The following is a 19,289-nucleotide window of genomic DNA, read 5'->3' on the forward strand; positions in this document are numbered from 1 at the left end:
CATTTTTGTGACCTTTTCCCTTTGTGGGGCGGCTTGACCTTGTCTCAAAAATGTTACTCCACTTTGGATTATCCTTAAGTATAATGTAATAATGATCAAGTGAAAAAACTATTTTTTCTTGTAGTTGGTACATCATTCTTGCCTCGGACAACTAAAAAATAAAATAGAAATAATTAGAGTAAAATAATCACTAAAATAAGACTAAGATAATTAAACTAAAATAATAATTAGACTAAGATAATAATTAAACTAAAACTAAAATAGAAATAATTAATACACTAAGATAATTAGACTAAGACGGAAATAATTAGACTAAGACTAAGATAATCAATAAATTCCAAATTGACAACGTTGTAATTACCCGGCTTTGTATTATTGTACCACTTGCATGTCGAGCCTCCACCGCATTGACAATTGCTACGAACTTGTTCATCATTTTTGAAATATATTTTCATCTACCACTAATTGAATCGGAAGACCTATTCGACCTACGTGCTTGATTGAACTCGTTTGTTACACGATTCCAAAATCCTTTTGCATTTTGGAAAGCACCAACAATGGAGTCTTCACTAATTTTTATCCAAGCAAGACATAGAGTTTGATCTTCGGACATGCTAAAATGAGTTTTTGTTTTTGCTTGAGTGCTACCACTTGCTTGAGATGCTTGAGTTGATGCCATTTGATATTTTGTTTTTTTGAAGAACTGGTTTTAAGAAAGAAGAAATATGATATATGATTGTTGGAAGTGTGAGTTGAAATGAAACAAATGTTGTATATATACCAAAGTTTTTTTATTTTGACCGTTTTTGACCGTTCTGACTTTCTGACCGTTGGTGAACTAGCCGTTAAGGCTCCGGAAGGGATGTTTGATTCCGTCTGGAAAAAAAGAAATATAATGAGACAGGATGTTGGATTCCATCTGGTGAGTTTTTGTTGGATTACTTTAATCCTACATCTTTAACATGCTAATCTAGTATTGATAAAAAAAATAATTAAAAGAAAAATACCTTCAAAGCCTCCGAAATTGGAGATTGACAGTAAATAGAAAATTTCCAAAGCTGAATCCAAATCACGTAGTCTTCAGCCTTCTAGTAGTATTCACCACACAACACACCACAAAACACTTTTGCTTTTCTCATACTTTTAGTTGTACTTTTTCTGGAAAGACTAATGGTCCCTTTATCTAAAAAATTATTCTCTTATATAGAGAAACTTTGAGAATACGCAGATGTGTGTGTAGTGGGATCCACTTAGGATTCCAAGTCTTATCTTAAGAAGACAAATCCTTGTCATACAAGTACTTGTACTTGATATATTAAAACCCTTTTAATATATATCTCTTTAATATGAAAAGTGCCCATTAACAAATCCATATTTACAATAAGGCCATTGGAACTTTCAAGAAAGTCCTTTCCTACCATTAATTATATCTAAGTCCCTCCACCTATCTTGTATTCACAATTAGACCATTGGGAATTTGTTCTTCACTGTCACACCCATGTCTAATTGACCAAATTTGACATTTAACATCAATTGAGCATTAAGAAACTATTTCTTATACCGGCCGGGTTTGAGCTCAATTAGTTATGTCACAATTTCCTAATACATAACTCCGTGAAAGTGGTGGATCCTTTATTAAAATTCGTGATTCAAGGCGCCCTACATTTATTACCCAAAAGCGTTAAGTCTAGTCTATGAATAGACATTACTTTTAACGTCTCAAAGTAATAAATTTGAGACACAATGAATTTTCACAATTCCTCAAGTCTAGGGATTAATTGGTAGAGTGAGATTTGCACACTAACCTTAATAATTGAATTTATAGTGTGTTCTCACTTTGATCTCCTCGATTGTCGGTCATGTGACTACACCAATATACAAACTTAGAGTCATACTCAAATGATTGAGATATCATCATCCTATCATATAGCGATTATGTATATTCTGAGTCTTATAAGTGAAGCGTTAGACTTCACCCCTAAGCGTGAGTATTCTAGGTAAATAGATACAATCAAATCTCCCGGACATGACTCTTCATATGCTTGATTGTTCTAATTCTATTACCTATGGAACTTATGGTTTCATCATATGATATTAGTTCACCCATATGCATAATAATAAGATTCATGTATTTAATTAAACATCATCATGTATAATCAATAAACGTTCATTGGCTTTGTAAAGGCCAAATATCCCAACAGTTTTGTAATCCAGACGGAATCTAACATTCCGTTCGAAGTTAACAAGTCAGCCACTATCTCAGTGATGAGTTTCACCTTGAAATCAACTGGGCAAAATATTCACCAGATAATCACCTCTGCATTGCAGAGCAGTTTTTGGCCAAAGTTGGTGACTATTTTCACAAACCCCTTGAAACCAAATGCTCTAATGACTTTACTTTATTGTTTTTTACATTAAATACAATCTATATTTTTTCGCTTAGAAACACAATGTACTTTCAATTTTTTACAATGGATACTATCTATTAAATTTGATTGGACGGAAATTGCACATAGCCGTTTCATTTGATCAATATTATTAAAATACCCTCAATGTCCTATTTATCTAGAAAAAGGCTCGAATACTCTTAACAACAATTCAAAATTTCAATTGTCTAGTACGCGTTCATAACACATACCTTCCGGCCATACACTGTAATTGAGGCATGCATTAATGAAGTTGGGTGTTGTTTTTAAAGATATGTTATGAGTTTAAGTCTTTGTGTTGGTTTTTTTTTGAAGCATGAATTTCAGAAGTTTAAGTTTAAGTTTAAGTTTTCTACAATCAATTATATTTAAAGTACTTCAATTTTTAAGTCTGACTCAAATTCGGTATTCAAGTCTTTTCCTTAGTAAATAAGGGCTAAATTACATTCCGTCCAACCAAATTTAACAGATAGTACGGATTGTAAAAAATTGATAGTACATTGTATTTTTAGGCAAGAAAAAAAATACGTATTTAATGTAAAAAACAAGAAAGTACATTGTATTTTTAGGTCATTATGTCCAGTTTATATGTTTGGCTTTTTAAGTTTTTCAGCACCAAGATCTAGCTGAGGGCAAACCTGTTTGTTTTTTGAGTTGGTTTCAGTAGCTAAAAACCATTTCAGCGTTCCATGCTGCTTCTCTGGCTGAAAGCTAAATTTTTGCGCTTAGCTATTGAAAGTAATTTAGTGTGATTATTCTTGATTGGTGTCATTTTGTGTGTTCAACGACCACAGCAGGATATGAATGATAACAACTAGAATCGTTGAACCCAGTGTGTTAACGTTGGGTATGTGAAGGTGTTATTGCATTATATAGCTTACAGATGAACTTGAAAAAAATTGGGTAATGATAATACTCAAAGTTGTGTGTTATTAACTGGTGGGGCTTTTGAGATTGTCAATTTTATTCTACTCGACGGTGAATTTATGTCATTATTCCTAACATAAGTCCTAGCGCTGGATTATAACTCCAATTATTTCTAAGAAAATTTCAGTCATCTCAAAAATCATACTAATGGGACATTGGAGAATACCAACTACCGCAATAATTTCTTCTATGAGCACTATCAGAAAGTGAACGGTGGTGCGCTGTTGCGTTGGCCTAATCGGTTAGGAACGATAGTTAGTGTGTTGCCATAATCACATATTCTGTTTGAAGTTTGAAGGATGTTTTGAAGGATGTTGCCGGAAATCGGATATTTCGAAATTTCAATATTAAATTATTAAAATTGGTCAAAAAGTCAACATCATATATGATGCTCGGAAATGATATATCTGGAAAAAAAGGGGTTCGATGGATATATCTCGAAAACTAGTTTAGGGAGGATATGCATATTTTTTTTAAATTTTTAAATTCATCTAGTCCATTCCATTCTTAATTTCAACAATCCAGCATCACTATTTGTATACAATCCTAACGTTTTGTTTTGTTTTCCACAAAATTTTCAACATTTGTTTTGAATATTTGGAAGAAATTGAGAAGATCATATTTATAAAATAATGGAAATATCAGCAAGTCAATTTGGAAAATGTTCAGTACCATACTACATAGTACATACCATACCATGTCAATTGATGCTACATTACTCAATACCTAATTGTGCGAATCAGCTGTCACACACAATTATTAGAATAATCCTCCTAAATCAGGAACAGAGACAATGGAAAGAGATACAGAAACCGAGATAACGGCAGACTGATTTCTGCAAATCTTAAAGAGCATTGAGGCAAATAATTTAAGAAAAATATCATTGCAGAGATGGCCAAAAGTTGAACCTAGAGAAAAAGAAACCTTGCCAATACACGGTTTGTCGAGGGCGTCACTCTACAAGGGGGAAGAAAAAAAAAAAAAAAACATTGGCAACACCAAGTTTCTCTGTTCAGGTCGTCAGGACTACTCAGGAGAGGTGAAGCACAAGTAGTTCTACAAGTATTTTAGGTGATATACAAATGATGCGCAATTGTACAGATATCTCAGGAATAAGGATTTATGAATGCTAGAGATGGAGTCTACATAATATCCCAAAGATCATTGAACTCATCCCGAAAATCATTGAACCTGATATCACAGCATTCCAAGTCACAACATCCTTAACACTCATTTCATCAAACACTTATTCCGCCGACACACAATCCCCACACGATAAATAAAAATGAATAGTAGTATTAGCAACAAACAAATCTAATCCATAACAACACAATGTACTAATTTCCCACTCTCAAGAGCACAAGCTTTAAACACAAATGCAAAAGTATACGTTTGAGGCTCAACAAACTCTAGACACATTTGAACAAAAACAATAAAAGCATGATACGGTGTATTACTGATTGAAAAACCTGTTTGTTTTTTGAGTTGGTTTCAGTGGCTAAAAACCATTTCAGCTAAATTTGTTGCTCAGCTATTGAAAGTAATTTAGTGTGATTATTCTTGATTGGTGTCATTTTGTGTGTTCAGCAGGATATGAATGATAACAACTAGAATCGTTGAACCCAGCGTGTTAAAGTTGGGTATGTGAAGGTGTTATTGCATTCTATAGCTTACAGATGAACTTCAAAAAAATTGGGCAATGATAATACTCAAAGTTGTGTGTTATTAACTTTGGTGGGGCTTTTGAGATTCTCAATTTTATTCTACTCGACGGTGGTTTTATGTCATTATTCCTAACATTAGCGCAATTATTTCTAAGAAATCATACTAATGGGACATTGGAGAATACCAAAGACCGAAATAATTTCTTCTAAGAGCAATATCAGAAAGTGAATGGTGGTGCGTTGCCCTAATCTGTTACGAATGATGAGTGTTGTGATGGACAAATATTATCAGGAGATATATGAGCCCGAACCATAACTAACTCGAGATATTCTCTGTTAGTTTCTTATGTTACAGGTTTGAGCGTGAGAAAAAAGAAAATGTCGCAAGTCATGATCTGGATCAAAGCTAATTGGAAATACTATATAAAGACTGGAGAAATAAGATCATTCGAACATTCCCACAAAAATTACTGTAAACTGGATAGAGAAAGAAAAAAAAACTGAGCGATTGTAAAACCACCATTATTATTCAATAAAAAACTTCAGTTTATTTCATCTTGACTCTTCATTGGCTGTGTCTGGGTCAAAACAACAACAATAATATATATATATATATATATATATATATATATATATATATATATATATATATATATATATATTTTTTTTTTTTTTCTTTGAGAACGAATCTATTTTTTTTAGTGAGTTGGTGGTAAAGAGTAATCGTCCGTGCTACTACAAGTGTGTTGCCTGCCATAATAATCACGGTATTCTTGTTTGAAGGATGTCGCCAAAACGTTAGAGAACATCATTATGTGATATGAGAATTCTAACTAGTTCAGGGAGGTGCATATTTTTACATTCAACTACGTTAAAGAACATCATTATCATTATGTGATATGAGAGTTCTAACTAGTTCAGGGAGGTGCATATTTTTACATTCAGCTAGTACATTCCGTTTGTTCTTAATTTCAACAGTCATTGTGGGCATGACTATTTGCATCTTTTAATCTTTTCAACAGTCTAGGGCATGACTATTTGCATCTTGTATACAATACTAACGTTTTGTTTTGTTTTCCACGAAATTTTCAACATTTGTTTTGAATATTTGGAAGAAATTGAGAAGATCATATTTGTAATAATGGAAATATCAGCCAGTCAATTTGGAAAATGGAAAATGTTCAGTGCCATACTACATACCATGTCAATTGATGCCACATTACTCAATACCTAATTGTGTGAATCACTTCGTCAAAGAATAACTTGCTGGCACACACAATTATTAGAATAATCCTCCTAAATCAGGAACGGAGACAATGGAAAGAGATACAGAAACCACGATAACGGCAGACTGATTTCTGCAGATCTTAAAGAGCATTGAGGCAAATAATTTAAGAAAAATATCACTGAAGAGATGACCAAAAGTTGAACCTTGAGAAAAAGAAACCTTGCCAATACATGGTTTGTCGAGGGCGTCACTCTACAAGTTGAAGGGGGAAGCAAAAGAAAAAAAGAAAAAAACATTGGCAACACCAAGTTTCTCTGTTCAGGTAGTAACAGAAAGTTCTGCAAGTATTTTAGGTGATATACAATTGATGCAGGAATGCTACTTGTGCTTAATGCACGGTATTGATATAAAAGGAAAACCACTTGATGGCAACACCACTCTGTGAGGTGTATTGGCACTTCTGCTCTCAGGAAACAAGACAAGGGCGAGTCAATAATACAGCACAAAAAAATTCTTAAAATGCACAACTGGACAGATATCTCAGGAATAAGGATTTATGAATGCTAGAGACGGAGTCTACATAATATCCCAAAGATCATTGAACTTATGAAAGGCTACCAATCCACCATTCACCATCTTAACAAACACGCAGTAGATGTATTACGAAAATGTAATCACTAAAGAGAGATACTATTTAATGGGAGCATACTAGAGTTAATCTTGAACTCCGACCTCCATCAATCATGACATGACTGCTAATAGTCCCTCTTCTTTTGGCAGATTCTCTTCATCTGGTGTTTAAAATACTCAATGCTCGCCCTGTGCAACAATAGGTTATAAGAGGAATTACTAGTGGTACAAGAAAACCTGAAAGGGATGCCTTATTTCTACCAGAAACAACAAGATAAGCTTCGATCCAATTGTTTAGGATTGAATCAGGGCTTAATGTTCCTCCGTTTTCCTTTATAAGCAACCCTCCTCTATCCAGTATCCCTTCGATCCAATTGGCTGGGATCAATTCAATGAATCATGGTCCTCCATTTTTCATTATATGCAATCCTCCGCCATCCAATACCATCCAACACAGCAAATTCCAACAACTCAAGCTTTGTCAAATTAGCACCATCAAACCCCATGTTTTCCAGAACCCCTCCATCTGCACATTCCTCTTAAAGCTTTTAGCAGTCTATCATAAAACGCCTTTTTCCTTTTTCTTTCTTAATGTGTCCAAAAAAGTTCTCTTCTTCACAATATCTCTTTCTGATCGACTTAACGAAAACCCCCGCTTCCCCTATCATAAGTCAAGAGTAGTATTTAACAAAAAGAAGGAAAAAAGATAGAGCCATAGACTCTTAGGTAGAAAAACAAGACGCAAAACCACAAGAAATTTCACAACGAAGTCAAAAACCAAAATCAAATACCAAGACAACATACACAACAATAATATTTGCATAACGTCCTCTACCAAGTAGATATGGATTGTTCAATAAATCAGTATCTGCAGATACAAAACGGAACCAGATCATCTAAGATACATTCACACGAAATTTTAAGTACTTCAACTTCTAACCAATAGAGTGGAATTAGTATAGTGCTCTAAGCTACTTTTCTTTAAAGAAAAAGAAAAGGAAAAAGAAAAAAGAAAAGGAAAAAAGAAAAAGGAAAAAGAAACTAAAACAGCACAACAAGACAACTAAAGAAACTTCATGAAAATGCATTTAATGTCTTCACTCACACAACAAACATGAAACATGCTTCCCCAGGCAAAAATTTGTAAATATAAAAATTACTTTAAAAAAATGCAAAACTCATTGCATCTTTGGTATTTTGATATGATTTTAGAATCCCCTAAGAATGAACAAAATAACTTGTGTTATGTTAAAGCAACATTCTAGTCAATCATTCGAAATTTTTAAAGCAGAGTATATCAATACTGATTCTAATTCTACACGAGACAAATTAATTGGTTGGAGACAACTCAATAAATGAAATGCCATGAATTCAGAATTTCGGGACCTATTTACATGGAAAAAAGGCGAAGTAAAAGGCGTGCCTCACCAAGAATTAACAATTTCATCTACGTCAAACTTTTCCAACAAGAAAACTAACTATTTTATAATAATGAACAAAAAGAGCACAAACAGTAATCAAACAATTAAAACAAGTGCAACAGCAAATACCAATACCAAGTAAATCAATTCAAGATTATACGAAGAACGAAACAAACAAATAACACAAGAGCATTAAAGTCAATCAAGACAAGGAGAGGCAGAAACCAGCCATTCACAATTAGTAGAATGTTGATATGAATGGAATTCTAAGCGTAAGGAAGCATATGGAAACAGGTGCCACCGAGTCGGGATATTGGGGCAGGGACAGGGGCAGCACGATCTTTACCAATTTTTTCTAGCACTCAGACTCTTGCGGACAAGCTAGGCTCATAAAGCAATCCAACAAGATTATTCCTTCCCACCTGCGACTTGCTCCGTCCACAAAGGTCATTCTCCGGTAACCAATGCCAAGTCCTCTCCGTAAAGTTGTAGATAATAGATTGCCACCCCCGATGAGTACTAAAGCACATCAAATCACCATAACCTTGGCACTGAATCAACACCGAATGCGGAGAATGTATCTTCTTCAAAACCTCATCGGGCATTTCCACAACCTTCACCCACTTCAACTTGTCCATATCCAATTCCCATATACATATACTCTTAATCAAATAATCTTCCACAATCTTCCCCGCCAAATACAACTTCCCTTTACAAATCAAAAGCGAAGGACACCGTATATCTCCAAATGGCATTTTCACATTCAAATCAATCCAAACCCTTTTCTCCATATCATAAGCAATAAGTCTATACCCTTGAGACGTATTAAGCGGAGTCGCAAGACAGTAAAAGAAACCATCATGCCAAATCGCGTGTACCTCATACCAAAAAAACAAGAATTCTTCCTCAGAACAAGAATGTTGTTCCCATACCCCAGTCCTAGAATCATAAACTTCAGTAATACTATCATTCGACGTAGGCTCAGTAGTACCAGTAATCAATATCTTATAATAATCACCAGATGCAACCATGCCCACGATATCGATATACCTGACTTGAGGTAAATCAGGTAAGACCCTATGAGTACTAGTAACAGGATTACAAACAATTAATGTAGGATAATCAGAATTTCGATTACGAAAACATAAAAGACCACCAGAAGAAGCTAATAATAAGACTTGTGATGAATCAAGTGAACAACGATCATATAAAGGAATATTATTCCATTTTTCAGATTTTGAACTATATGCAGCTATCATACGATTTGTATGATAAACAAGAAACCATAAATCTCTATTACCGATTTCATTCCATAAACGTAGATATGATTTTGATGTCAATTGTTTTTCCCAACTTTTGCATACGCTACGCAGATTGAATACCGCTGATATTGGTAGCCTTGCAAATATTCTCTCTGTTAATTCTTCCGGCAATTCGTTGAATTGATTACTTCTTTTTGATGATGATTCTTTCTTCTTTCTTTTGTACATTTTTTTTTTTTTTTCAAAAAAATTGAATCTAATAAGAAAATGGAAATGGAAAATTTGGGGATGGAAATGAAGATCAAGTAAAGTGGCTGACGTGTTGGTAAAGGTTGGACAAGAATGATTCAATTAGGTGTGATTAGACACGTTAATTACAATGTGTCAATCGAGGCCACTCATCAAACAAGGGTGCCTGTGTATTGTTCCAAGATGTACTGCAATCAAATAATATAATTGTCTTATAAAAAAAAAATTATTTGTTGTTTCACAATTTCACAATTTGAATTATATCGTTTTAAACATGTTATTCAAAATTATCGAAACGATTTTAAATTGTTAAAAGCTGTATTGAAATTAGTTGTAATTAACATACATTTTTTCCGTTTTTAAAGTTTTTTCCACCTTGTTTTGGTCTTTCCAGAAATTCATCCCACTTTTAATTAGAATTTTGTAAATTTTGAATGAATTTTAGTAATTTTGATTAACCCACTATTCTTTTGGTAACTAATTTAGTAGGTAGTTTTTTTTGTTGGTAGTTGGTTTTTTTAGTTGGGACTAATAAAAGAGGTCAAAATTGTAAAAGTCGTCTGAAATTTGAGACAGATGTCAAATTTCAGTTTTTATGGAGGAAAAACAAAAAAAAAGTTTGCTATTTCCTCTGAATTGAACTTAAAAAAATTGCATCTGTGTACCTATACCCAATTTTCTGGTGTGTCAATCGAGGCCACTCATCAAGCAAAAGTGCGTGTGTATTGTTCCAAGATGTACTGCAATCAAATAATATAATTGTCTTATAAAAAAAAACTATTTGTTGTTTCACAATTTCACAATTTGAATTACATCAAGCTTAAACATGTTATTCAAAATTATCAGAGATGCATTTTAAATGGTTAAAGCTGTATTAAAATTAGTTGTAATTACATACATTTTTTCCATTTTTAAAGTTTTTTCCACTTTGTTTTGGTCTCTCCAAAAATTCATTTAACTTTTAATTAGAATTTTGTAGATTTTAGATGAATTTTAGTTATTTTGATTAACCAACTACTCTTTTGGTAACTAATTTAGTACGTAGTTTTTTTTGTTGGTAGTTGGCTTCTTTAGTTGGGACTGATAAAAGAGGTCAAAATTGTAAAAGTCAGTCTGAAATTTGAAACAGATGTCAAATTTCAGTTTTTATAGAGGAATATACCCAATTTCCTGATTACTTTACAAGGTACGCACTCAATTCGTAATATCGATATTTCACCTGAAATTTCGATACATGGTATAGGCAAACCAACATATATACGATAAATGAAGATTGAAATCAAGGCATTTAAACAAAACAGCATTTGTAATTGATATTCAACATCATCCAAGTCTGAGTTTGAACATATACAAACATCAAGATGTCTTTTGAAAGTTTGCTGTGCAAAATATGCAGAAATAAACCATAAACATGAAGAACGTACTAAAACCACTCAGTCAGTCCTCTAAACAGATTCAAACCACAGTAACCTGAACAACATTCTTCCTCTCCTCATACTTGAGCTTAGGGACAGTCACCTTCAGCACACCATTCTTCATCTCAGCCTGGATCTTATCAACCTTGAAACGATCTTTCCCAATCACAAACTTAGTGGAGTAATTGTTTCCACTCCCTGCTTCAGTATCAGCTTCTCCTTTGATAATCAGAAGGTCCTCCTCAACAGTAACTTTGACATGTTCCTTGCCTAGTCCTGGCATATCAATCTTCAACTGCATTGCTTCATCCTCATCCTTTCTGCTCCAGTTCTTTCCACGAGTTGCCGACTGAAATGGTTGATCGGCGAGCTCACCCAACATGCCAAAAAACTCGCCTATGCTCCTAGGTGTGGAGACAGGCTCAATGACATCTGCATATAGTAAGGAAGGAGATTTAATCAGAAATATTTATATATGCTATACATAATAAAGTAGTAGAGTTCAGACCCAGAAGCATAACAAGATTAACTATAGACCAATATATCGCTTAAAAAAATAACCACATAAGCCCTAGATGTTGGGAAACAAAAACATTTGAAGTAGATAAAAATAACCCCAACATCAGAAAAGAAGCATTCATGAAGTAAACCGCAAACACCCATCAGATAGAGCCACTACTTCAACTATGGAGAACCAGATAACTAGTCCATACAATGCAAGGTCATATACCAAAAAAATGTTGACTCACACAAAAGGAGTACAAAAGACAAAGGTATTTGACAAAATGAAAACAACCCCAACATCATATCGGAATATATGAAACATCAACCAACCCCAAAACCCATTACCATAACAAGATGAATAATAGACCATTTCCATACGAGTTCAGATACAACAAAAACCTTGAATCACATAAAAGAAACTCCAAAACAGAGATATATTAGACAATAAAACACAAAGATATTATGATATATGAAGAAACCCCAAAATACAACATGAACAACATAACCAAAACCCAAAAAATGAAAAAACCCCATCAGAAACTTTGGATCAAAAACCCATAACCAAAACAAACATGTAATAAAACATACCCATAACCAATATACTTCATATATCTCCCATAAAAAAACTCATTATCAGCATACCCCTTTCATAAAAAAACAAGCCAAATATACCATTACAAGATGAACCATAGATCTCATCAGACATTAAAGAAACATGAAGAATAACTCATTATTATAAAACCCAGCCCATTCATCAAACACTTATAAACAGTTGATCAACAAAAACAACATCACATATATTCACTGAACTAAAAACAGAGAAATTATATACTACCAGCAGAGAAGGTTGGTGAAGTAGCAGGACGAGAAGGACGTGCATCAACAAGACCAATAGAACGGAAAAAATCAAGAACATTAAGTTCATTGTCATCAGCAGTAGCATTTTTGTCCGACTCATGATAATCTTTCACAGCAGCATTACTGATAGTAAAAGGACCAACTTTTATCCTAGCTGACTTTGGAGGCAAAGCAGCAGCAGCAACAGATGGTCCTAAGTTTTGAACAACAGGCATTTTCCCAAGCATAACGGATGAAGCCATTGTGAAAAAAAAACAAGATATCAGGGTTTATCTAGGGTTTTAAAACAGAGTGAGAGAAATGGTGTGTGAGTGTTGTGAGAAAGTGTGGTTTTTATAGACAAAGTTAGAAGGTTCTGGATTCGTTATTAGTTGTTAGTTAATCTTTACTTTATCTCTTAATTATAGGTAATAACTAATAATCCTTTCCTTAATAAAGGTAAAGGTATAAAGTGTGGTTTTTGTCATCTTGTCTTTTCTTGTGCACCAATCCACCATGATGGTACATTTTTATTGAATCTGAATCAGGTGGTTATTTGGGTTTTACCGTTTTACTACAGAAATGGTACATGGGCCAAGCATCTGTGGATTATTTCGGTTTGGGTTTGGGTTCGGATTTTGTCGGGTTCAAATAAAATTCGGTGCGGATATTTTATTCGGGTTTTGAACAGATTTCGGGTTTCGGCCAATAATATTAGCCCATTTCAGTTTGATTGCATGATACTGTAACTTATTCCTTGCTGTAGTGGATCTGTGGAGTTGCTGACCAGGTACCTGTAGCTAACAGCCTAAAGCATGCGGCTTGGAAATCGCACTAGTATCATTTCAGTGCCGACTGCCAAATCAATTTTGTTCTACATGATACATTGTGTACAATTTCAGAATGGACAATCAAGAGTGTACAATAATAATTCGTTTTTGTGTCTAATGAAGTTAGCCTAAAATTTGGAGTTAACATTATCCTCACTGAAAATCGGTTAGGAAATTTGGCAATTTTTGATTGATATCTATAACATACCTCATTAGTTATAATATTTCATCCAATAATACAGGAACAATTATACATGATCACTATGAAGTGTGGGCAAGAACATGAACTGAACATTTTGTTCCATGAGTCCAAACAATTTGGACCTCATTTTATTCCTGTCATAAAAAATTCCAAACATCCAATTTATGAGTGTACAGGTGCTGCTAAAGCATTGTACATAAAGAATGAATCAAATGTACAGTTACACATAGTGGTGGTGGAATGAATGAGGTCTAACCCGAGTCCAGTGGAATGAATGAATGAACAAAAGCATTCAACATAAATAACAAAGATTACATTTTTAAATTTGTCATTTGGCTTGGAATCAAATTACATTTTTTGGGGGGATGGTTGGTTAGTTCGATCTCGGGTTTGAAATCTTTAAACAATCAAAGTTAACTTAGCATAGGCCCACTTTTCTGCGGTTAAATACTTGCTTTGGAGTTTTGAACTATCCAAATAACACCAAAATTTTCAAATATTCTAACTAAATCAAAGAGAAAACTAACCGATTTGGTATGATTCAATTATTGCCTTTTAAATTGATATTTTTTAACTTTATTTTTGACAATAATAAAGCTTTGCATAGAAACTAAAGTCTAATTAAGAACTTAAGATACAAAGAGGACATATTGCTCCATTATTTTAGACATATTAAGAAGTTTTATTTTATTTGATTTATGTGGTTCGCAGCCCAACCTAGGTATAGATGAATGCATTAAGAATTTACAAGCCTGAAAATGGGCGTAATTTCAACTTACCAACAAAGTGGCACCTATATGTCTAAAATCTCAACCTAACCCTTCATAATTAAAATACTAATTAAACCACAAAGGTAATCATACAAAAGGTTGAATAAACAAGTTCGAACCAAGAAGGAACATAAAATAATTTTACCTAAATTATCTGAAATGTGAATGATGAAATGATCCTAGCCAAATTTTCTTGTCAAAATCCATTTTATTAATAAATGAAGAATGATTTTTGAAGTCATTTTATCTAAATCACCAATTTGGTTTGAGAAAAAGATCAACCATGCAATAGTCTACATGAACCATCGATTTAAGAACAACAATTCAACTTGTCCAACCTTTAATTAAGTTTGTTTGAAACTACTTTTGAATAACACAAAATAACAAAAGATTGATTAAGAATGAAAACAAAAGTCGGACCTCATTTAAATGCAAAAAACTATACTCATTTACTGTGTTGGTTGTGGAAATGAAACAAAAATTGTTTTTCTAGAGTTAGTTTGGGAAGGAAGGAAGGATAGGACATACATAGTTTGTTTGAAGAATAAGATCCAATAGATCCCAGGTGTTTTTAATAAAGGAGCATCTTTTTTTGGGATTGATTTATTTTTTTTGATGTCACAACTTAGAAAAATGATGGTAATTTTTAGATGGAGTTATTTGGGCCCCACACCATTGTGTTTTATTAGATAGATTCGTTTTTTGTGTCTAATGAAGTTAGACTATAGAAATTGTAAACTCAATCTTCCCTGAAATCGGTTAGGAAATTTGGCAATTTTGGATTGATATCTATAACATACCTCATTAGTCATTACTTCTCATCCAATAGTACACAACGGCTGATGTGATCAGTGTGAAGTGTGGGTAAGTCACCTACTTTTTGTTCCATGAGTCCATGACAATTTGGCCCTCCTATCATCCAAATATCCAATTACGTGAAAGAGTCCTTGGATGTTTGAAATTGCACAAGGAATGTACTAGGTGCTGCTGCAGCAGTACAGTCACGACTGCAGCAGTACAGTCACGACTCACAACAAGCTACTATTTGGCATACTTGTACATAAGAGGTGCAAGTGGATGTCCACATATCGGAATCCTAAAAAATCGGATATTATTTGAAAATTTCGGATATCGGATTCGCATAATTTTTTTATGTCCAAATTGGTTTTGGATACGGATTCGGATACTGCCATATCCGCATCCGAAAATATCCGATCCGATTTAAAAAATTAATATTTATTATATATAATTTATTTATTTATTATTGTATAAAATATTATATAAAATCATAAACTAATAATATAAAACTATAATAACAAAATAATAATAATAAATGACAAATATATATATTTATAATAGTTTTTATAGTGGTAAAATAAATTATTCAAAACAAATAAAATTTTAATTAATATTAATTTTCAGATCGGATATTATTATATTTGCATTTAAATCGGATTCGATTTTTAAATTTTTAATATATTATTTGATTTGGATACAATCATATCCGAATCCGAACCTATCCGTTTGCACTCCTACTTGTATTGTTACACATAGTGGTGGAACTTGGGCAGGTTGGGTCGAGTTGAGGCCTAACCCCAGTTTCAAATGATTCAACTCGAGCTCGGGACCAAACCCTAGTCGGTCCTTAAATTTTCAGTCCAAGCCCAACTCGGGTTAGTCAAGTTTCGATGTTAAATAATGAGTAACTCAACACCTTTTCACGGTTAAATAAATAAGTTAAGAGGTAAATAACACCAAAATTGCAATATTCTAACTAAATCAAAGAGAAAACTAACCTAATTGATCCAATTATTCTCTCTTAAATTGATATTCTCAATCTTATTTTTGATAAGAATAAATCTTTATAAATAAACAAATATCAAAAAATAGGAATGAAAATATATACTCATACTCTCCAAAAAGGTTCCATGGTTATTTGATATTCTAAAAACTATCGATTTGAGTTTACAAGGCCAAGCCCAGACCACGGATCTGAAATGTTAGCCTAGGACCAACAAAAATTGGGTTTTAGTCTATCGGGCTTGGGCTAACCCAACCCAACCCAAGTTCCACCCCTAGTTACACACTTACACATGAAGCAGAAACATGTGCAAAGGTTCCAGGTTCTTGGTTTAGAAGGAATTTCATTTTACCTAAAGTAGCTCTGAAATTGTGAATGATGAAATGATCATAGCCATATTGAGCACGGGCTAATAAATGAAGAATGAATATTTTTTTGAATTAGATTAAGCAAGTAATAGTCTACATGAACTCTAAGAAGAACAATTTCAAATGCGGATTGATATTGTATCAATCAGTAACAATAACAAATTAAAAAAGCAGAATCGACTCTTCCGGTTATAAGACAATCCGAACCAATTAAATGTGGGACTAGAGTAGAGGGACCAAACTATAGAGCCTCCATTCCTTCCACTTTTATTCAATGGACACTATCTTGCTGTTCATGTATCTAAACCTGCAAATATCCTCAAAAAATTCATCTGCAGAACTATGAGAGTTTTTCATTTGAAGTATTCTTATCACCATTCTTTTCAGATTCTTTCCATACTTTAGTAATGACTCAAGAGTGTTCATCTTTTGCTCAGCATTTAGCGGCGATCTCACAGTAATCACGACCTCCTCCAAGCTCGGAATCACAAATTTTGAGTTCACCTATAAAACAAAATTTGAGATTCAATTATACTATTCAAGCTAGAAACTAGTCTAGGCATGTTTGGAATAACAAGGTAATTAAACTCACATTTCTTAGACTATTCTTCTGGCACAATGCCGCAAACATTGCTCCATGCATCTCAAATCGCTGGAGTTTGGGATGGCTATTAAAGAATTCAACCAAATCGATCTCCGGAAAGGGCTGCAATGCATCGTCTCCTGCGAATTCGACTTTCATAATCAAATGCTTCACGGCACTAGCGAATCGAAGCATAGTGCTAACGGCTTCCCAACACCACTGGACACCTCTTATGGACAAGAACTCGAGCGACGAAAGTTTTCCAAAATCTACTCTATAAACTCTACCTAAAAGATATAAATGATAGAAATCAAATTAGAAATGAATCGAAATTAGACCTTTTGAATTCTAGAAAGAGTTTCAAGATATGTAAAATGTACCTGTATTGTTCGCTATTGAGAGGGTTTTCAAACAATTAGTCTGATTAACTTGAATCCAACTACAACCTTGCACCTCAAGCTCTTGAATCATTGGTGATTTCACATAGAGAGAGCAATTACCCGACCCGTAAAAATCCAATCTACACTGAACCAATTGCTCCAATACAATTGAAACAGATCTAACACCATCACAACCAAGTAAAGACAAGTTAGTAAGATTTGGGCAAGCTCGAATGGCATCCGAAAGCGCGTCGTCTTTCAATCTAGCCCCAACTATTTCAAGAACCTTCATCCTTTCAAACCCACCCCATTTAGGAGATTGGTTCATTAACACACCCCAAAGCTTCAAACTCTCCAAACCTCGAACTGAATCAATACAATCCAATTTATTAGGAGTTTCTAATACAACACCCGCCTTGTCATGAAGATTATCCATACGAAGCTCAAGATGACGAAGAGAATGTTTACTCATTGTTAACCAATGCGAGAGTCCAGTAACGGAAAATGGACAGTAAACAACAAGTTCATCTAAACAAACAATGGTTGATACCAAACTGGAAATAATTGAATCTGGGCTATTACTTTCTTCTGTGGTTACAACGTCGTCGAAACAATTACGAGGAAAATAAAGACTACGAATGAATGGGGTTGTTTGTTTCCAACGTTTAGAAACAGTGTTGCAAGTAGCTACATCTCTAGCGTTTTTCATGTTGGAAAGAATGTTTTGAATCATTGCTTCTGGTAATGCATCCATTTGAGAGATTTGAAAGAGAGAGAGAGAGAGAGCTTGGAAATGGTGATTATATAATAAAAGAGGTTGAGTTTAAAATTTAAAAACAAGGAAAGGGTTTGTGAAATGGCCCGCTTTGTTTTCAAACATTTGAAATTTGGACAAAGTGTGGTTTTGAGGATTATACCGTTTTTTTTTAATGTTTCAAATCTAGTATTATTAGGGTTTTTGGCTGGCGCCTCTAAAGTGTGGTCAGTGGTCCCAACTCCCAACTCACTGAAGACTGAAAATAGTCCATGGATTCGGCAATGCTACTACACTTTCATTGAGATTTAACAGAGGCTCTATGGAGGCCCAATGAAAAGAGATCTCCAATGAAAAACACCACTTCAAACTGGTCAATAATAACTCCTCGATCATGCTAACCAGGGATGGGAAATGAGCAACTTCTTGTTTAAACTTTAAACTTGAAAGAGTTGCACCAATGCACCCAAGGATGGATGAGAACTCATCCATTGATTTTGAAACCATCCGATAAGACAGATTCCAAATGAAAATAACTGAAAAACTCGTATTTGATGCTAAAATAATTTGCAAAGACAAAAAAAAAACTGGAAAAGACAAATAATATGGACAGGACCGTTTTTCAGATAATTTTATTCCAATTATATCCTAATATATATGCAATATACAAATTTTGACATACAAAACTAACAAGAAAATCTATTTAACAAAATTATGATATTGCAAATCCAATGTATTCGATACCTTAACGGCCTGCCAGCTACAAATTTTCCTAAAAAAGTATGATATAGCAAATCCAATGTATTCCAGACTTTAAATTATTTACTCTCATTATGTGTGATCCACTCAATAACACTTGATAATAAAGTCAATTGTAATGGGTTAGTGTTGTCTTAATCAACAATAGTTGATAGACTATGGGCTCGACTGGGCTTTTAACTATTTAGGATCTTAAGTCACAACAAATAATGGACCAAGTGCGGCACCTACTAGGTTCTTGGTATATGGTGGTGTTATGTCACGTTTACGTTAGCGTCA

The 19,289-nt window shown here is 33.8% G+C and overlaps 3 protein-coding genes across 4 annotated transcripts; all 3 read right to left on the reverse strand.

Moving 5' to 3' along the window:
• Positions 1-6,428: 6,428 nt before the first annotated feature.
• LOC147490785 (F-box/kelch-repeat protein At5g15710-like) lies at positions 6,429-9,935 on the reverse strand. Of its 2 annotated transcripts, none has more exons than XR_015198919.1 (2): positions 8,522-9,933; positions 6,429-7,536 (listed from the first exon to the last, which is right to left on the reverse strand). XR_015198919.1 is itself a non-coding variant. In XM_086566349.1 (2 exons), the coding sequence occupies exon 1, from the start codon at positions 9,784-9,786 to the stop codon at positions 8,659-8,661; it is 1,128 nt and encodes a 375-aa protein (XP_086422475.1). In that variant the 5' UTR covers positions 9,787-9,935; the 3' UTR covers positions 6,429-7,536; positions 8,643-8,658. The 2 variants fall into 2 exon arrangements, 1 of the variants encoding a protein (XP_086422475.1); XM_086566349.1 differs by having other exon boundaries at positions 8,643-9,935.
• A 1,159-nt stretch (positions 9,936-11,094) lies between these two features.
• LOC147490786 (small heat shock protein, chloroplastic-like) lies at positions 11,095-12,897 on the reverse strand. Its single transcript, XM_086565828.1, has 2 exons — positions 12,562-12,897; positions 11,095-11,654 (listed from the first exon to the last, which is right to left on the reverse strand). The coding sequence occupies exons 1-2, from the start codon at positions 12,824-12,826 to the stop codon at positions 11,263-11,265; spliced, it is 657 nt and encodes a 218-aa protein (XP_086421954.1). The 5' UTR covers positions 12,827-12,897; the 3' UTR covers positions 11,095-11,262.
• Positions 12,898-16,579: 3,682 nt separating this feature from the next.
• LOC147490787 (F-box/RNI-like superfamily protein) lies at positions 16,580-18,371 on the reverse strand. The gene is made up of 3 exons (XM_086566232.1): positions 17,498-18,371; positions 17,127-17,404; positions 16,580-17,038 (listed from the first exon to the last, which is right to left on the reverse strand). Exons 1-3 carry the CDS (start codon positions 18,249-18,251, stop codon positions 16,802-16,804), a joined length of 1,269 nt encoding a protein of 422 aa, XP_086422358.1. The 5' UTR covers positions 18,252-18,371; the 3' UTR covers positions 16,580-16,801.
• Between the last annotated feature and the right edge of the window lie 918 nt (positions 18,372-19,289).

Source organism: Coptis chinensis, chromosome 6, assembly GCF_015680905.1.
Source record: "Coptis chinensis isolate HL-2020 chromosome 6, ASM1568090v1, whole genome shotgun sequence".
In the NCBI taxonomy this organism is placed as follows: domain Eukaryota; kingdom Viridiplantae; phylum Streptophyta; class Magnoliopsida; order Ranunculales; family Ranunculaceae; genus Coptis; species Coptis chinensis.

Coding starts and splice junctions, on each gene's coding strand:
- LOC147490785 (XM_086566349.1), bottom strand. CDS start 9,786: ATGTACAAAAGAAAGAAGAAAGAATCATCATCAAAAAGAAGTAATCAA.
- LOC147490786 (XM_086565828.1), bottom strand. CDS start 12,826: ATGGCTTCATCCGTTATGCTTGGGAAAATGCCTGTTGTTCAAAACTTA. Junction 11,655..12,561: donor TTCACCAACCTTCTCTGCTG/GTAGTATATAAT, acceptor TACTATATGCAG/ATGTCATTGAGCCTGTCTCC.
- LOC147490787 (XM_086566232.1), bottom strand. CDS start 18,251: ATGGATGCATTACCAGAAGCAATGATTCAAAACATTCTTTCCAACATG. Junction 17,405..17,497: donor CTCAATAGCGAACAATACAG/GTACATTTTACA, acceptor TATATCTTTTAG/GTAGAGTTTATAGAGTAGAT. Junction 17,039..17,126: donor AGAAGAATAGTCTAAGAAAT/GTGAGTTTAATT, acceptor TTTGTTTTATAG/GTGAACTCAAAATTTGTGAT.